At 40.4% G+C, this 19,694-nt stretch overlaps 1 protein-coding gene across 1 annotated transcript; it reads right to left on the bottom strand.

Annotated features, from left to right (window-relative positions):
- Positions 1–3,504: 3,504 nt before the first annotated feature.
- On the bottom strand, positions 3,505–19,005 carry LOC138651731 (testis-expressed protein 15-like). Its single transcript, XM_069742163.1, has 4 exons — positions 16,606–19,005; positions 14,902–14,969; positions 10,902–11,860; positions 3,505–4,621 (listed from the first exon to the last, which is right to left on the bottom strand). Exons 1-4 carry the CDS (start codon positions 18,823–18,825, stop codon positions 4,608–4,610), a joined length of 3,261 nt encoding a protein of 1,086 aa, XP_069598264.1. The 5' UTR covers positions 18,826–19,005; the 3' UTR covers positions 3,505–4,607.
- Between the last annotated feature and the right edge of the window lie 689 nt (positions 19,006–19,694).

Here is a 19,694-nt window from a genome sequence, read left to right on the forward strand (position 1 = left end):
CACGCTGAACTTCACCCACGGGGAACATGTCAAAATGGGCCAGCATCTTTTCTCTGAAATCGTCAAGGGTATTAGGCTCACCTTCATACATTGGAAGCCATGGGCCACCCGGGGTATATGGCATCAGCACCGGCATGATGGGCGCCACTCCTTGCACCGCTGCGCTACCGGACTCTCTATCGACACTCTGTCTTTCAGCTGCATTAGCGTCGCCGGGTGCTGCGGCGTCTCCGTGCTGCGACATACTGTGCCCCCTTAGTTAATCCGGACCCTTCCGGTCCTCCGCTTCCGTCAGGATAGTGTAGATTCGTTCCACTGTGTAGCAGGATCGATTTTCCCCTTGCTCTGATGTCAGAGCGCTCAGCTTGGTGCCGCCCACAATGACACGCCCCCTGCTGCTCCCACCCACCGCGCTCTGTAATGGCGGATTCTGAAGTTTTTCAGTTAGACTGGGGCTCAGGTGATGGCGTAGCTCAATTAACAGTCTCGTGCCTAACGGTTATGAAGTGATTACCTCAAGGGATGGCGGCCATCTTTACTCCATTATAACCAATGGGGAAAAGTCACTTTCAATAGTTTTCAATGGGGAATGGATTTTTCTTTAATAAAGTCAATTTTCAAGATTTTTCATCCAAGTTTTCACAGTTTTGGGCTCCAATCACGGCACACAATACCCGGTATACGGGCTGGCTAGATCCTGTTCGTGACGCCAATTGTGACGCCCAAGAGACCGGGATACCCAGCACCGGACCAATGGGGTCTGTCTCTTGAGGGGGATGTCACGGGTGGCTTGACCCGGTGCTGTGGCCTCAGGCAATGCACAGTGTAAGGGGTATCGTGAGGGGACAGGCACTTACTTGATCAGCAGCAGGTTCTCCCAGTGGTGACGATCCCGATCCTGGATAGATGGGTATTGTCCAAATGAAAGACTGAGGCACTGAAACATTTAACCAGTTTACTTTAACATAAAAGGATTTACAACCAGTCCTGTCACCGGAGTCTGTATGGGAACTCTGAGTTACTTTGACCCTGCCGGGGTCTTCGCCTCTTATTGTGCGCAATTTCTGTGTGGCCCTGCTGCTGTATGTGAACTGGCTGCCGGCCCAATCTGTCCCCTCCGGGTCCTGGTTCGACGGGCAACCCGAGTCCTTTTATCGGCTTACCCCCTCCAGGAGTACCGCTGAACTCTGTGTCTGTTGCTGCGTCCGGCCCTAGTGAAGCTGATATCACCTCACGTTTTTCCGGTTGCTGTATTATATATAATGAATACAGCCACGGATCCGGTATCCGTCTTTGCGCCTGTTCTGGGTAGTGATTAATGCTACCCGGTTCTCACAATGTCCTTTTTCTCTGTCCCTTTTCTCCTCAGGCCGGTGATTTAGGCCTGGAAACCGTCATAGGGCTGTTAGAAATTCAGCTGTATGACCTCTCACTATCAGCTCCTTAGCCCAACTGCCATTTCTTCTCTCAGACCAGAATGGATCAAAGGGAGTCTCTGGAGCTCCCCCTTCTGGCCGGAGGTGGTAGTGCAGTCTTGCTATTTTAGTATTTGTATCCAGTGTCAGTAACTGTTTTTGTGGCAAATACCCCTAGGGGTGCCACAATACAATAAAAACTACCGGTATTTAATAGAAAAAATAATTGTTAGGGTATGTGCACACGTATCTGTGAGGGTTGCGGATTTTTCCGCAGCAGATTTGATAAATCCACAGTGAAAAACCGCGGCGTTTTTTCCTGCGGATTTATCGCGGTTTCCGCAGCGGGTTTACACCTGCAGTTTTCTATTGGAGCAGGTGTAAACCCGCAGCGGAATCCGCACAAAGAATTGACATGCTGCGAATGTAAACTGCCGCGTTTCCGCACGTTTTTTCCTGCATGTATACTGCGGATTTCGTTTCCCATGGGTTTACATTATAGTGTAAATGCATGGGAAACCGCTGCGGATCCGCAGCAAAATCCGCAGCGTGTGCACATACCCTTATTGTATCGCTTTATTCTCAGACCTATACTTTTTTATTTTTGCATTGATGGAGCTGTATGGCGGTTTATTTTTTTGTGGGACAAGATGTCATTTTCAAAGATACCATTTATATTTAAATTAGACTTTTTCATCACGTTTCACTCCACTTTTTGTTTAGTCGTATGATGAAAACCATAGTTTTTTGCAACATTTTATATTTATTTTTCAGTGTTCACTGAAGGGGTTAACTAGTGAGACAATTTTATAAGTCGGGTAGTTCCAGATGTGGGGATACTAAATATGCATACTTTATCTGCAGAGAGATTGCAAAAACAGTGCAATTCCCCAACTGTTTTATTTAAATCTAACCTGGAATTATGATTCTCCATGTCATTACGAGTTCATCGATACCAAACATGTATAGGTTCTATTTTATTTAAGTGCTGAAAAAAAGTGTCAAAGTTTGTAAAAGTAGAAAAAGTCGCCATCCTCTAAGACCTGTAGCATCTCTATTTTTCATGATCTGGGGCTGGATGAGGGCTTATATTTTGCGTGCCAAGCTTTCGTTTTTATTGATACCACTTTGGGGTAGATACGATGTTTTGATTGACCGTTATTGCATTTTAATGCATTGTGGCGACCAAAAAAAACATAATTCTGGCGTTTTGATCTTATCTCTCATTACACCATTTACCGATCACATTAATTATTTTTATATAGTGACAGATCGGGCGATTCTGGAGGTGGTGATACCAAGTATGTTGTTTTTTTTATTATTGTTTTATTTTAAATGGGGTGCTATTTAAACTATATTTTTTTTAAAAAATTTAAACCTTTTTTTTAAATTACTTTTTACTGGCTTCAATAGTCTTCTTGGGAGACTAGAAGCCGATGGGCGGGGGTTTATGATGCGCTTCCGGCGCGGGTATGTTAAATGCTGCTGACAGAGATTGACAACAGCATTTAAGATGTTAACCGCCATGGGTGGATCGGAGAAAAGTAGCAGGCTCATCGCCGGAACCCACATCAAACAGGAGGAGGCGACCTTGGACGAGCCTATACATTTTTACCTTGTCCCAGTATGGGACATCTATGTTTCCTCATCTCATACTTTGCAATGCTTTTAAATTGCAGAGCATCAGATCAGCGTCTTGCAGGCAGGGAGGAGGCATTTCAGCTCCTACTCTCAGAGAGCTTAAAGGCCAAGGCCATCGTCCCTGGGTGACCTTGCAGCCATCTTTCATCCCGGGGTTACCATGGAGACTGTCGGCACAACGGCAAACGTGTTGTGATCATGGGAGCAGAGAGGGAACTACCACCCTCTGCGATGCCCATTGTTGTCACTGTCACTATTGACAGCAGCATCAGAGGGGCTAAACGCCCACGATCAATGCTAGCAGGGCGTCACCTCTCATATTGAGTTGACACCCACATTTGATCGTGCCGGTGCTTGGGAAGGGGTTAAGAAAGAAGTGTGTAAAGACAGAAGACACAACCTTCAAAGAAATCAAGCATTTTGGAAATTAAGAAAAGTAAACACTGAATCAGAAGGCAAACATTTTAATAAACTTCACAATACTAATAACAATACCACACACAATACAATACAACCACTCACCGATTCATCAAACCTACATACTAAAGATGACCCGCTAATAGTTGTTATCACATTTTACTGTCTTTATAAGTATAACAGCAGCTCTAGAATGTAGTCTTTATGTTGTTTTTTATCTATTTTGAAACACTACTGCTTTTGAAAGAACAAACTTGACATTTCAGTCTGTCTTAAAATATTGTGCACAGGGCAACAAGCTCAGAGTACAAAACCAGCACTAAAACTACATATAAATTATGCAAAAGGAACCAATGAAGAAAGTATTGCAATAAAAGGAACAAATAATGTCATGTCAAATGCATACAGTTGCTGGGGAGAGGATGTATGCCTATAAAAAAGTGCTGAATGATTGCCCACTGTCCTTAAAATCTGATGATACCTATGGTGCTAATTACAATCAGTTCCTTCTATAAAATCTTACAATGGCTTTAAAATATAAAACATTACGTAACAATGAAGAAAGTGTTTAAGTAGGAAAGATGGATATGCTTCTTAGACCAGCTAATTTTCCTTACTGCTCAGTTCACAGATCTGGGGGTATGACCTAGAATAATGGCCCAACAGACGGAACTTGCTAACATTTCACCTGAGAAGAGCTGACAAGTGTTCATTCAGTTTTTTTCTTTCATACTGTATAAGACAGTAAAGGCATAACAATCATTTCCAAACCATGAAATCTTTGAGATCTCTTAGAGCAACAATTAGAAAAAAAATATAATGTGACTCATTATAAACACATATATAAAATAGTTCTGGACACTTTATAAGCGTGCCCTGAGGAACACTCCGGTATAAAACATTAGAAAATATAAAAATAAGTATTTTGCTTCTAAAAAAGAAAATACTGGAAAGATATCAAATGCAGACATTTTAACATTAAAAACAAACACACAACAAAAATCTGGTACAGTACAAAAATTTGCCACCAGCTACAAAAACTTTCTCCTGCAAGAAGATAACTGAAAGGTTTTTTTCAATTGAAAACACACATATGGCATCCACCGAGTGTTGTCCTGTCGCGTCTTCTTTATATTATTGCCAAGAAGCTGCAATACAATGAAAATGATAAAATCATTATTTAAAAAAAAAGTCAAAACCACAAAGAGATTTCATTGTGAGAGGAATTTTTAAGTCAGTTTTGTTTGCCTTTCTTCTCCCCAAATGTATCAAGATGTCACATGATGTTTGGTAAATATGAGTCAACTTTGAAATAATGCTTTTTAGGACTAATGTACATTTTAATCAATAGATCTTCGAGTTAAAATAAGTTCCACAATTAGATGTGTGAAGAAAAAAAATGTTCCTGAACAGAGATAATGTGACTCTGCATTAAGGCAGTATACAGACAACACAGCAGTGGGTTGTAGCTGGTGACGTCTGTGAGGTAAAACATTACCCTGCCCGCTTTATCACATGGGCAAGTGTTTCTGTTCTGACTAGAGTCCCCTGAAGTCATCAAGTCATTGAGGTAGAAGTCCCGGCTGCCGTTGAGCTCATACAGAAGCACTTGCCCATGTGATAAAACAGGCAGGATAATATTTTACCTCACAGAAAGGATCAGCTGTGATCTCATGCTGTCCGGTCTGTATCCTCTCTTTTGCTTCCTCCGCTGCCCAGTAGATGTGGTATGTTCAGACCATGCTCCTGCACACATAAAGGTAGACAGCGCCCAAACTCGAGTGTTCAGTCATGCGATAAAATGTATTCCGCCATCAATATATACTAGCTTTCGACCTGTTGTAGGGCTTTATCAAGTACCCTGTTCCTGTACGGTCAGACACGGCCATTACACAGCACAGAGACATTTATAAGATTATCTCAGCACAGGAACATTGTTTTAACACATTCAATTGTGGAACGTATTATTTTTCTAAGATCAATTGATTAAAATGTACTTTCCTCATGGGAAAACCCCTTTAACCTTTCCTTCCTAACAGAGCGTGTCACAGTTCATAAGGCTGGGACTACATGATGAGGAAAAGCTATTTTTGGACAACTTGTGGATCCGAAAACATCTGTGCAACTTGTCTGAAACTTGCTGTCACACAACTCGCATGAAACTCACAGGCGCATTCAGTTTGCATTGAAGTTTGCAACCAGTAACGGAAAGTCATAGTGCAATGTGACCATAGGAAATCTGAATCTCATTTAGGTTAAGGTCCAGCAAAGTGGATGGGACTCATTAAAGTTTCTTACCCACTGGTCTCTGCTCCCTCGCTCTTTCCTTACAATATGCACCGACAGTGCGCTCTTTTGTCGGCTCATCACTCCTGATCAGAACCGGTAAGAGAGCATATTTTCACAATGCACTGAAAAGAAAAGTGCACAGTGACAAAATCCTACTGTGCATAGGTCGGAATTGACAACCAACTTATGTTCAATAGAGTAGGGGCTATCCTAGACCCTGAAACGAAGGTCACTGATGAAACTTTGCTTCAAAGAGGGGCGGTGGCTGCAGATTATATAGCAGATTTACTGACTTGCTATAAGCGCCAACCACAGGGTGGCGCTCACAGCAAGCCTGCACTGACAACCATAGAGGTCTCCAGGAGAACTCAGGTTGTCATGCCAACACACCGGTGACTCGCAGGAATCACCTGGGGGCGTATTTCCGGCCAGATGGCCAGAAGCGTGATTTAAATGCCACTGTCAGAGTTTGACAGTGGCATTTAACTAGTTAATAGCTGCGGGTGGATCGCGATTCCACCCGCGGCTATTGCGGGCACATGTCAGCTGTTCAAAACAGCTGACATGTCCCCGGCAATATGTGGGCTTACTGCCGGAGCCCACATCACAGTGAGGGACCCCGACATCGGCATACTATTATGCCCGATGTCGTCGGTAAGGGGTTAATCAACCCGACTATTAAACACAGTAATGAGAAAAATAATTTTTTCAGTCACCAATCCTTACCAAAAAATGTAATAAGAAACGACCAAAACATTAAATCTACACTAAATTTGTATCAATAAAGCTGTTAGCATGTTATGTAAACAAAAACAGGCCCTCGCACAGCTCAATCGCCAAAAAAAAAAAAATGTTCGGGTCTTGAAAAACAAAACCCAAAAATCCTTGGTGGAAGTACATTTTTTTCATAATTTCTCAGCACTTGGAATTTTATTTCCATTTTTTCAGTGCACTGAATGTTAAAATGAATGGTGTCATTCAAAATTACAACTCGTCCCTCAAAAAACAAGTTTGCATACGGTTGACGGACAAAATTTAAAAAAAAAATGGCTCTTTTGGAGAAAAGGGAGGAAAAACAAAAGCGTCTTTAAGAGGTAAAATTTGAAAATCATTATCATAATTAGGTTTTGTTTTTATTTTCCCTAATTATACACTACTCACAAAAAATTAGGAATTTTTGGCTTTCGGCAAAATTTATAGAAAACGTAAAAGGTGCACACTACAATGACATCTTATCTCAAACATTATATTGCAACAAAAGCCGATATATACGAACAAAAAATTTCATTGTCTCAATAACTTGTCATGAGGCCTTGAGCATCAATTACAGCTTAACAACGACGTCCCATGCTGTTCACAAGTCAAGTTATTGTCTGCTGAGGCATGGCATCCCACTCTTCTTGATGTCATTGATGTTCTTGGGTACAGAGTTAGGAGCCTCTACATGGCAACTCAGCTATTCCAATAGGTTTTCTATGGGATTCAGGTCTGGAGAAAGTACTGACCATTTAATTTGAGGGTACCCCACACTCCATCAGCCGTTCCCTAATGATGTGACCTTGATGAGCTGGAGCATTGTCGTCCATGAAAATTAAATTAGGCCTGTGTTGTTCATACAGAGGCACAATGACTGGATTAATGATGTTATTCAAGTAGTAGGGGCTCTTCATTGTACCATTCAAAAAGTGTCGGGCAGTTATATATTGACTAGACACATCTGCTCACACTGTAACACCACTGCCAAAGGCTTATCTGGTGACAACAGTGGCTGAGGCACAGCGATCTTCTTGACGTCTCCAACATCGCTGGCGGCCATAATTTCTGAACAGCGCAAATCGACTTTCATCAGTGTACAGCAATGAGGCCCACTGGTCTCTCGTCCATTGTTGATGCTCCCTGGCTCATGCAAGACTATGACGCCTGTGCCTGGTGGTGTGGTCAGGTACTCTTGTAGGTCATCTAGCATGCAGACCACACTGATGTAAATGGTTTTGAATGGTCTGACATGAATCGTGGGTGACTCGTCCTTAATTGTGCCTTGAGTTAAGTGGCATTCATCATCCGGTCCGAAGGGCATTGTTTACAATGAAGCTGTTTTCAGTGGGGAATGTGGTCAAAGGACGTCCACTTCTCTGCCTGACTGTGACTCTTCCAGTCTCTATATCTCTGTTGCAACCTGCTGATGACACTATGTGACACTTTAACCCCTTCACCCCGAAGCCTGTTTTTAACTTCCTGACCAGGCCATTTTTTTAATTCTGACCACTGTCACTTTATGAGGTCATAACTCTGAAACGCTTCAACAGATACTGGTCATTCTGAGACTGTTTTCTCGTGACATATTGTACTTTATGACAGTGGTAAAATTTCTTTGATATGCCTTGCGTTTATTTGTGGAAAAAAATGGAAATTTGGCGAAAATTTTGAAAATTTCGCAATTTTCAAATTTTTGTTTTTATGCCCTTAAATTAGAGAGTAATATCACACAAACTAGTCAATATATAACATTTCCCATATGTCTGCTTTACATCAGCACAATTTTGGAAACATAATTTTTTTTTTGTTAGGAAGTTATAAGGGTTAAAAGTTGACCAGCAATTTCTCATTTTCACAACAAGATTTGTAAAACCATTTTTTTAGGGACCACCTCACATTTGAAGTGACTTTGAGGGGCTTATACGACAGAAAATGCCCCAAATTGACACCATTCTAAAAACTGCACCCCTCAAGGTACTCAAAACCACATATTAACCCTTCAGGTGCTTCACAGGAATTTTTGAAATGTTTAAAAAAAATGAACATTTAATATTTTTTCACAAAAAAAATATACTTCAGTTCCAATTTGTTTTATTTTACTATGAGAGAAATCAGACCCCAAAAGTTATTGTACAATTTGTCCTGAGTACGTAGATACCCCGTATATGCAGGTAAACCACTGTTTGGGCGCATGGCAGAGCTTGGAAGGGAAGGAGCGCCGTTTGACTTTTCAATGCAAAATTGGCTGGAATTGAGATCAGATGCCATGTCGCTTTTGGAGAGCCCCTGATGTGCCTGAACAGTGAAAACACCCAATTCTAACTCCAACCCTAATCCCAACACACACCTAACCCTAATCCCAACCCTAACCATAACCACACCCTTAACCGAACACACCCGTAACCCTAATCCCAACCCTAACCATAACCCTAACCACAAACCTAACCCCAACACACCAATAACCCTAATCCCAACCCTAACCCTAACCATAAACCTAACCCTAACACTCTCCTAACCCTAATCCCAACCTTAACCCTAATTCCAACCCTAACCCTAATTCCAACCCTAACCCTAATTCCAACCCTAACTTTAGCGCTAACCCTAACCCAAACTTTAGCCCCAACCCTAACCCCAGCCCCAATCCTAACCCTAAAACAACCCTAACCCCAACTCTAACCCTAATGGGAAAATGGAAATACATTTTTTTATTTTATTATTTTTCCCTAACTAAGGGGGTGATAAAGGGGGTTTGATTTACTATTTATAGCGGGTTTTTATGTTTGACAGCTATCACAAAAAAAGCTTTTTATTTTAAAAAATAGTTTTTCCATCACCACATTTTGAGAGCTGTAATTTATCCATATCCATATTTTGGCCCACAGAGTCATGTGAGGTCTTATTTTTTGAGGAACGATTGACGTTTTTATTGGTACCATTTTTGGGCACATGACATTTTTTGATCACTGTTTACTCCGATTTTTGGGAGGCAGAATGAACAAAAACCAGCAATTCATGAATTGCTTTTTTTTTATACCATTCCGCGTGTGGTAAAATTGTAAGGCAGCATTATTCTTCGGGTCAGTACGATTACTTATACCTTTTTTTCATGTTTTGGCGCTTTTACACAATAAAAACTATTTTATAGAAAAAATAATTATTTTTGCATCACTTTATTCTGAGAGCTATAACTTTTTTATTTTTCTGCTGATGGAGCTGTATGGTGGCTTGTTTTTTTGCGGGACAAGATGATGCTTTCAGTGGTACCATTTTTATTTACATTTTTATTTTTTGATCGCATTTTAACGCACCATTTTTTCGGCGGTATGATGATAAAGCATTGTTTTTTATTTTTTTTACGGTGTGCAATGAAGGCATTAACTAGTGGGACAGTTTTATAGAGTGGGTCATTACGGACGCAGGGATACCAAATATGTGTACTTTTATTGTTTTTTTATTTACATAAATAAATGGATTCATTGGAAAAATATTTATTTTTGTTTATATGGGGATTTAAAAAAATATATATTTTTACACATTCTAATTTAAAAAAAAAAAAAACTTTATAACATTGTCCCAGGTTGGGACATCACTATATCATGTCAGATCTGACAGGCAGTGTAGGCTTGCCGGCGCCAGCCCTTAGCAGACCCTGACAAGCCACCTCACTGAAGGACCCCGCAGCCATCTAGGAGACGGGGGTGTCCATGGAGACTACCAGAACAACGCGATCGCATTGTTCTCTATGCCGCTGTCACTACTGACAGCAGCATCAGAGGGGTTAAATGCCCACGATCAGCGATAGCATCGATCGTGGGCATTGCAGCGGGGTGTCAGCTGTCACATACAGCTGACACCAGCACGCAATCACCGCGACGCTCACTGTGAGACCGTGCTGCCGTACTAGTACTGCTGTTTGCAGGAACACAGTTCCTGCAGAGCAGTATTAGTACGGTGCATGTCTGGAAGGAGTTAAGCTCAGCGGCCACTTCCGTCTGAGAATTTCCTACTCAGGTACTGTTGATCAATTGTTAGGAGTCGTCTTGGTCTTATGATGTCAAGATGTGAACGTGATGAGGAGGAGTGTTTAAATACAAATTTTAATTGATTGGACAATTCATGAACTAAACACCTGTTGTGAATTTTGCCATTAAGCTCCTTGTTAGGGAACAGCAAGTTGTGCAAAAAATACTGAAACATTTAACAGTTGGACATTAAACAGTTCAGAGAAGGTCACATTACGTTCACCAGAATAGGTTAGATTGCATTTTAGGTTCATCCTGAAATTTTGCGTGAAAGCCAAATATCCCTAACTTTTTGTGAGTAATGTATTTGAGAAAGGTTATTCTTTATCATAAATTCCTCCATAAGTCCATATTTACTTACCCCATGGCCAGCCAGTATTTGCAGGAGAACTGTAAGAGTATGGACTTTGCACCGGATTCTGATTTGAAGAAGAGGATGCATCTGTGTAATGGTATGGCATATTGGTACCAAAAGGGTCAGCAACTGAATACATAGGCATTTGTATCTGTCCACTAAAACCAATGTAAGGTTGGTTTGTAATATAGGAATTTGAGACTGGAAATGCAGATGGCTGATTGTATAGATTAGTTGACTGTGTACTGTAAGAAACATTTGCGTATCCTTGAGTATTACTGTCATGTTGGTACCAATTATATACAGGATATTGCCAAGGATTGGCAGAAACAGGCAAACCTGAATACTGGCTAGTGGATCTTGACTGAATATCCCAGCGTGTAGATTTAGCCTTCTGACGTGTTTCAGTCCCAGTAGCTGAGTCTTTCTGTAGTTCTTGTCCTCCAGCAGCAGGATTTTGTTTCTTTGTGCTTACCTGTTCATCTGACATGCTAATATCCATGGAGCACATGCTTAAGGTACTTATGTTGTCATCTAATGAAGAGTCTTTCTCTTCGGGGAACTCATCCCTTGCTCTCTCATCTTGAATGTCAGATTCTGTGCTGCCTTTATCTGATCCAATAGAATTAATAGATTCTGGGGATCTATTAACACATTTAGTATCTGCCTGAGGTTGATCCTTGGAATCCAAAGTAAAGTTACATGTGTCTGTAATAGATGAGGCTGGTGAACATTTGCCAGCAAGAGAATGACCCCTCTTTATCTTACTTTGGTCAGATGGACTCGTTTCGCCGTTCTTCACATTTAGCCTTCCCATTTCTGAAGCAGTAAGTAAATCATCTTTTCTATATTTCTGACTTGCATGTAAAAATAACTTGCTTTTCTTCTGTTGTAAACCTCTCACAAAATCCATTTTCACAGATTTCTGGTCTCTGCGTTGTGGTTCAGTAATAACTTTGCTTGGTCTGAAAAACCAAATACATAATGATAAAGATCAAGCATCAGCACTCCAGTACACTCTGCATGCTCTACCCAGCAGACAATAAAGAACAGAAATTCTTATTGACGCTTTGTGATATCCCAAAAAGTTGTTTGCGGCATAGCTTGTCACTCAGGTAGGAAAGAAATAGCCAATAGCAGAACACTGCACCCTGGTACATTTATTAATGATTGATCTTCTGTATGCTCTTAAACCCGTAATTCTGCTCGTGTACCTTTTGGATGCCTTTTTATATTTGACCCTGAAATATCTGACAACTCTTGTACCTTATCGGCTTGACTCCCAGGACTTTACCCCAGCTATCTTCCTGGCCATGTCTTTGCTTATTGATTCTTTCATTGTCTGTCTGTCTGGTACTGATTTGGCTTGCTGATAATTCTACTGTCAACCCACTCCACTGTAAGGGTACCGTCACACAGTGCAATTTTCATCGCTACGACGGTACGATCCGTGACGCTCCAGCGTCGTAACAATATCGCTCCAGCGTCGTAGACTGCTGTCACACTTTGCAATCTACGACGCTGGAGCGATAATTTCATGACGTATGTGCGATGTAGAAGCCGTTGGTTACTATGCGCACATCGTATACGATATATGTTACACCATGCGATCATGCCGCCACAGCGGGACACTAGACGACGAAAGAAAGTTTCAAACGATCTGCTACGACGTACGATTCTCAGCGGGGTCCCTGATCGCAGGAGCGTGTCAGACACTGCGATATCGTAACTATATCGCTCGAACGTCACAAATCGTGCCGTCGTAGCGATCAAAATTGCACTGTGTGACGGTACCCTTAGTCAGCTACTCCGTGGATGCAAGCCAGGGGACTGAAATTAAGCAAAGGGCTCTGCATAGGGGCAAAATTATGGAAACCTGGGACATGTTAGGCTACGTTCACATTAGCGTTGCGCGCCGGTGCGTCGGCGACGCAACGGCGACACACCAAAAAACGCGCGCAAACGCACGCAAAAACGCTGCGTTTTGCGACGCGTGCGTCGTTTTTTGACGAAAATCGGACGCACAAAAAATGCAACTTGTTGCATTTTCTTGCGTCCGACGCTAGCGTCGAAAACGACGCACGTGTCGGAAAACGCAACAAAAAAAACGCACGCGTCCCCCATGTTAAACATAGGGGCGCGTCGCCGCTTCGTCGCCGACGCAACAGCGACGCACATTAGCGGAACGCTAATGTGAACGTAGCCTTAAAGAGACATTGTCTCCAGGTATTTACCTCTGCACTCTGCTGCCTTCATAGTCCCAGCTTCATTGCACCTCATTGTCTCATGGTATCAGCCTGGACAGTCGCATCATGGCACCGTTCAGGTTGTAAACCAGATTTCACACAGGTGGGTTACGGCATGGAACAGTATGGCTAATCTTCACTTCGGACAGGTGAGAGATATGGTTGGTAGCAGGGGGGGAGAATATCTCTGACTCCTTCCAAGGCAATTAATATCAACCAACAGCTGTCTGTTTAGCCTTTGCTGGCTTGAATTTCTAAGGGGGAGACAATGATGAGAGGGGCCTTCAGCAGCCGGTGCCTGGGATCAGTGAGAACTGTACTGCTTTTCCCAGGCGCTGGTTACGTGTCATACGAATACATGAATGGCACACGGATGTAACACATGGACAGCAAGCATGGATACACAGATGTCACATACGTAAATACGGACACGAACCACAGATCCCACCAGTACTGGTTCTTCCTGTACAGGAATCACCATCACATGTGAAGGAGGCCTAAAGGATGATTTATCTTGGTAGCATCAGAGAAATACAGAGGAACAGAGACTGGTTGAATCCAGGCAACTGGTACACTTAAAGGAATATTCCCATCTCCGAGATCCTATTCCAATATTTAGTAGGTGTAATAATAATAATATTAGCAAATACCTCCAATTGGAAATGTAGTATAGTTTTTTTTCTGATTTGCTATGTCTCTTTCCTCAGGTGAAGTCATTGCAGGACCTTACGTATCCAAGGTTACGACAACTAGCAACTAGCTAACTGTTACTTTTATTAGTTAGTGGATATAACCATGGATACCTAAGCTCCTGCAATGCCTGCACATGAAGAAAGAGACATAGTAAATCAGAAAAACTATACTACATTTCTAAATGGAGGTATTTGCTAATATTATTATTACACCTACTACATATTGGAATAGGATCTTGGAGATGGGAATATTCCTTTAAGTGTACCAGTTCGCTGGATCCAACCAGTCTCCGTTCTTCTGTATTTCTCTGATGCTACCAAGATAAATCGTACTTTAGACCTCCTTCACACGTCATGGTGATACCTATACAGGAAAAAAACAGTACTGATGGGATATGTGGTCCGTGCTTACTGTGCTTTCAAGATGTACAGCAAACGAGCCACCCTTGCTTAGGATATTGTCCACCTCTGGTAGATAGCTGAGGTAGCCGGTAACCTAGGGAATGAGCAGCAAACAATAGAATTTAAACTCCCTCTGGAGGGCTACTCCAGCATTTTTTTTTTACCCCCTCTGTTAAAAATCAGTAATGTGCTTACAGTGTGTGCATTAAAATTATTACCCATCGATATGTTATGCTGTTTCCAGCGCTGCTCCTCTCCTCTTTTGCATGATGTAATCCCTATTGTGAGCAGCCAGTTACAACAGCCTCTTATGTGTGGACTGGAAGTCAGTTTCTCAACGTAAGTTTAGGAGACTCAGAATGAGACTCTCATAAGATTACATTATGAAAAGAACTAACGGTCTCGCTGAGAAAAACGTCAAGTCAGAGCTGCAGTCACATGATAAAGGGAAGGACCAGAGCAGTGCTGGAAACAGCAGAAGACTGCAATAGGTAAGTATTTTAATACACATTCTACACACACATTACCGATTGCTAACAGTGGCGACAATTAAAAAGATGCTTTAACCTTTAATAAAGGGTAAATTGCAAAGCTAGACAACCCCCCTAATGACTTGTGTAGCCTTTAACGTATGTGAACTTAGCTATACAAGTATAACAACAATACCTTAAATGGGAATTCATTTGATTTTCTTCTTTTTCCTTCGTTGGGGACTTTTCAGGGGATGTTAGAATCTAGAAAAAAAACACAGCCAAAACAGCTTACAAATATTTTTTTTAAATGGTATATTTAAAAATAGATATCAATATAGGGTTTGAGAATAGAATGTTAAATATAGCAGTATCACATCTTATACTCCATTTTTTAAATGCTACCTGAAGCAGGTGTGTAGGTGAAATGCATGCCTACATTAGTGGTAACAATTCAAGTCAGCCAAGATGGTGATTCCATAGTGAATTCGTGGGAAAAATTCACATCTAAAAAATGGATTTTGCTGAAGATTTTCTGAAAAATTCAAGATTGTGGAAAAATCGGCTGAGTGTGACCCCAGCCTTATAAATTCCCTGCACGTCAGAAAACCCTATTGAGCTGCAACATAACTTTATTCATCTCGGCAAGCCCCAGCACCGACAGCCAGCTCAGTACTGAAGAATTGCCGAGCTGGTTGTCAGAGCACTGACTGAAGCAGCGCGAGCTGCGCCTATATGACTGAGAGCCAGACATAACGTTTTCAATATTTATTTCACCTGCTGTATAGTGAACATGGTAAATAAAAAACAATTCTGAAATTGCACTTTTTTGCCATTTAAATGCATTTAGGATTTTTTCCCAATTTCCATTGCATAACATGATAAAATAAATTATGTCATTCAAAAATACAACTCGTCCCACAAAAAAACAAGCCTTCGTATGGTTATGTGGATGGAAAAATATAAAAGATATGGCTCTTTGAAGAAGGGGAGGAAACAACAAATACGAAAATACGGAAAATCGCAAGTTCATCAAGGGGTTACAATTAATGACTGGTATATTCAAGATAACTGTATATATTCAAATTTGTGGCAACAGATTGGAGAAGACCCATATGTATTCATGTCTCCCTGTACACAAACAATGTATGGGGTTTGACAAATTTGTTGTGGAGGTTATTCAAGTTGCCGGCACAAAGCCCTTACCGCAACGCTTTTATATTCTTCAGAATGAATTGGAATGCCATTTGGAAACTGGACCTTCTCATCTAATACAAGTGCCTGATGTCACAAGTGCTATTTTTCCCATTTTTCAGTAAATCATATAGTAAAATGAATTGTGTCATTCTAGACTATAACTCATCCTGCACAAAACAAGACTTCATATAGCTAGATCAAGAAAGTAAAATGCTTGGGCTCTTAGAAGAACGGGTGGGAGAAAAAAAATACAAAGACAATAGACCATACTAAGGACCAGGGTGCACTCATTACAGGTAGAAAAAAAAGCGATAATAGGAAAGGGTTCTTTACAGTTAGAGCAGTCAAAATCTGGAATGCCTTACAACAAGAGGTAGTAATGGCAGACAACAGCTTTTAAAATAGGGCTGGATGATTTCCTCAGTACACACATAACATTGTGGGTTATAGAGACTTTAGTGACTAAATGTATAATTGGTGGAAACAGATTGAACCTGATGGACCTAAGTCTTTTTTCAACATATGTAACTATGAAATAAATCAGCTGGTCCAAAGAGATTAATGTGTTAAGCTACTGAAAACCCAACTTTTCTTTTTTTCAAGTATGATTTTCAAAACAACTGTGTGAAACAATTCATTTTTTCAATCACAGTCTTATTTTTATGATAAATTAATCAAGTAATTGATAATTATAAACACAAACCTTTTGCTTTCTGGAGCTCGAAGAAGAGAGCCTTGCAGTCATTTTAGTGCAAATTCTTTTCCGGGGCGATTGACATGTTTGTAGTTCTTCCTGGTTTTGTCTTTTTAAGGCTTGGCTATTCTTTTTTGCATTATGTTGAACATTGCAGGTAATAAAATCAAATGCTGATATCTCTGGTTTGAATGCTAAAGCTTTTGCCACCTCAATTGTCTTCATTATTTTCATCGCATGAGCCAATTTTCCTAAATCTTTCTTTGGGGCAGACAATAAAACTTCAAGATAGTCAGATAACTGATTATAATTGTGATCTAGTTCTGTTAATGAGTTTCCATAATGTAAAGAGGCAACAAATGGAGAAACATGTATGTAAGTGGTGATTGCAGGCTTAGACTTCATGAAATTTTTGAGTTCTGAAAGCTCTGAAAGTTCTCTTGTCATTATTTGAAAGGCATAGGAGTAATTAATAGAATCTGAGCAGTTGGAAATGATTTCCAATTCTGACTTTATATCTGAAATTGTGCTGTCTATGATATCTGTGGCACTAGGCAAGGTGTTTTCTTGCAAATAGGATTCTACTCTATTTTGGCTGTGGATCAAATCGGAGAATAGAGATGTATCGTACCAGAGTAATCCCCTTGTTCTCACTTGGTTATTTTTTGAAGCCATTAGACAATTGAGAAAGTTTAATGTTTCGTATGTCATTGCTAAGTCAATATATGCTTCAACAGCTTCAGGCTTTAAAAGAGTTGTTGTTTTGCTCTGCCTTTCAGTCATTTCTAGAACATTAGTCTCTTGAATTAGGACTTCATCTACAATGCACTCCTGTAAAATCTGGAAGCATGTACTCTGAAATCCCAGATGATGATTGCACTCTTGAATCATAATCTTCAGAACATCTGGATCTGCACATCGAGCTTGGTCAATGATTTTTCCAAAGAAGAAAACATCTTGGTTCCCAAAGACTTCAGAACTTTTGCGTACATTAAAGACCTCACTTGAAAAGCTCCTTTTTGTGTTGGCTGGTTGCTCACACTGGACACAATACACCTCACATAACTTTGATAAAGCAACGCTGTTGATTTGGCTCAGTAGCTCATTAGAAATATTTCTTTGGCCACTATATTTTTTTCTCTCATTGAAAGCCATAACTTTGGCTGCATCAAATGGTAAGTGTTCAATACCAAAAAGTGACAGGTGAATGCTTATAGATGCAGAGGACTTAATGTAATCAATTTTTGCGGAGATAACTTCTAGGAGGGAGACTGCATGTTCCTTCTTTCCTGGATTATAAACAGGAAGATTAATAAATGCTCTTATGATCTCTAAAGTACTTTTTTGCAAGGCTGTCAGATCATCTATTGTGTCTCCAATATTTACGCCACAGCTGAAAGGAACAGAAAGGGAAAATTTAGCATGGTCACAGTTATGCTTTAGAACATCTTCACATTCTTGTAGTTCTCTCTTGTATTTCAGGAATACATAATAGCAGCTATTTGTTTCATTAATTGCCTGTAAATACTGGGAAATTTGATTGTAATGATTCTCCAGAGTACTCAATGGGTTAAGCTTCAGTTTTTCTTGAAAGACTGAATAAAGATGTGATTGCTGTTGGTAACCAGATTCTCCTGAAAATAATTCTGTATAGAGGGACCCATCATACCATAAAAGACTACGAAAAGTAGGTCGCCCCTCAATATAGCGCATCCTGCTCTCAACATATTGTCGGGTTTCCATTACCATTTGTAATTCAAGAAAGGCTTCAACAGCTTGAGGTTTCAGGGTACACTTGAAAGATGTTTTTAGATTTTTTTTAACTAACAGTCTCCTGTCCACTATCACTTCATTCAAACTGCATTGTTGCTTCTTCTCAAAAGCTTTAATGAAAGCACCCATCATTTTCTGGCACATTAGTTTATAGTCTTGCAAAGATTTTAAGGAATCTGTATCACTCGCTTTTTGCAAAATTTTGGATATTTTTTTCAATCCCGAAGCGTTAGCACCTTTTGTTGTAACAGATGCAGATTCAGATTCCTTGCTTCTTTTCCCTTTCAGGTAGTTCTCCTTAACTCTATGTGATTTTTTATATGAACATTGAGAAATGGATTTACTAGTGGAAGAACTCACTTTTCTGACATTAGGAAACAATCTTTTTGAGGTATGCCTTCTTTTACGTCCACCATCTTGCAATGTACGATCTTTGCCTTCAGTTTCACAGTTCATCGGATGCTTTTCTTTGTCATCAGAAGATGATTTTAGGGAAGGAACAGTATTTTCTTTATCTGATACAATAACACTGCAAAAACTAGAATGATCTTTGAGGATTTCTGGAGAGAAAACGGGCACTTTGCATGGAGGTGTAAGTGATATTTTTGTTGGGGAACTGCCATTTATTTTGATATGCTGGGAATCTTGCACCGAAGCCCCATTAATCATCACTTGGGTAGATTCAATTAGACATTTTCTGTCTATCGTTGGAGACTTCTGGATGTCAGCAGCTTTCATATTTGGAGAAGAATCTTCGGTCTGTAAGATTTGACAGCTAGTACTTTCAACTTGTTTGGCATTTACTTCTATCTGATTAACATTGTGATTATTCTGTACACCGGAAGATTTAGCCAAATTTTGTCTCTCCCTAGCTTTTGCCACAAGCTGCAGAGACCTTTTAACTCTTTTATGTGCTTTTCTTAAGTGCAATATAGCTCGGTCTAATTTTTGGGATATACGCTTGTTTTTACAAAAAGGGACTTCATCAGACAGCATACCTAAAACAACTTTTATATTTTCTTCTGACTGAGAGAATTTGCAAATCCTTGTCGATTTTTTAACAAGTACTGAAAGTTTTCTCTTCTTCATATTCCGTCTTTTCTTCACTGTTGGGTGATCCAATTTGTGCAAGGATTTACCTCTATTTACATTAGTAACAACTGCTTTTGATGGAACTGGGCTACTGGTGACTGCTGTCGAGCTCGTTTGAAGAATGTTAACTACTTTGGAAAGTGGATCAAGGTTGTCATTCAATGAGTTATTACTATCTTGTAAAAATGGAGATCCTGTTGTTAAATTGATTACAGGTATCGAATCTATTACTT

This window comes from Ranitomeya imitator, chromosome 1, assembly GCF_032444005.1.
Source record: "Ranitomeya imitator isolate aRanImi1 chromosome 1, aRanImi1.pri, whole genome shotgun sequence".
Lineage (NCBI taxonomy): Eukaryota > Metazoa > Chordata > Amphibia > Anura > Dendrobatidae > Ranitomeya > Ranitomeya imitator.

Bases quoted from the DNA above. Each gene is read 5' to 3' on its own strand.
- LOC138651731 (XM_069742163.1), bottom strand. From the start codon at position 18,825: ATGAACTGTGAAACTGAAGGCAAAGATCGTACATTGCAAGATGGTGGA. The intron at 14,970-16,605 runs GTTTGTGTTTAT...TTTTTTTTCTAG, and splicing joins CGAGCTCCAGAAAGCAAAAG to ATTCTAACATCCCCTGAAAA. The intron at 11,861-14,901 runs GTATTGTTGTTA...TTGGTTTTTCAG, and splicing joins CAAATGAATTCCCATTTAAG to ACCAAGCAAAGTTATTACTG.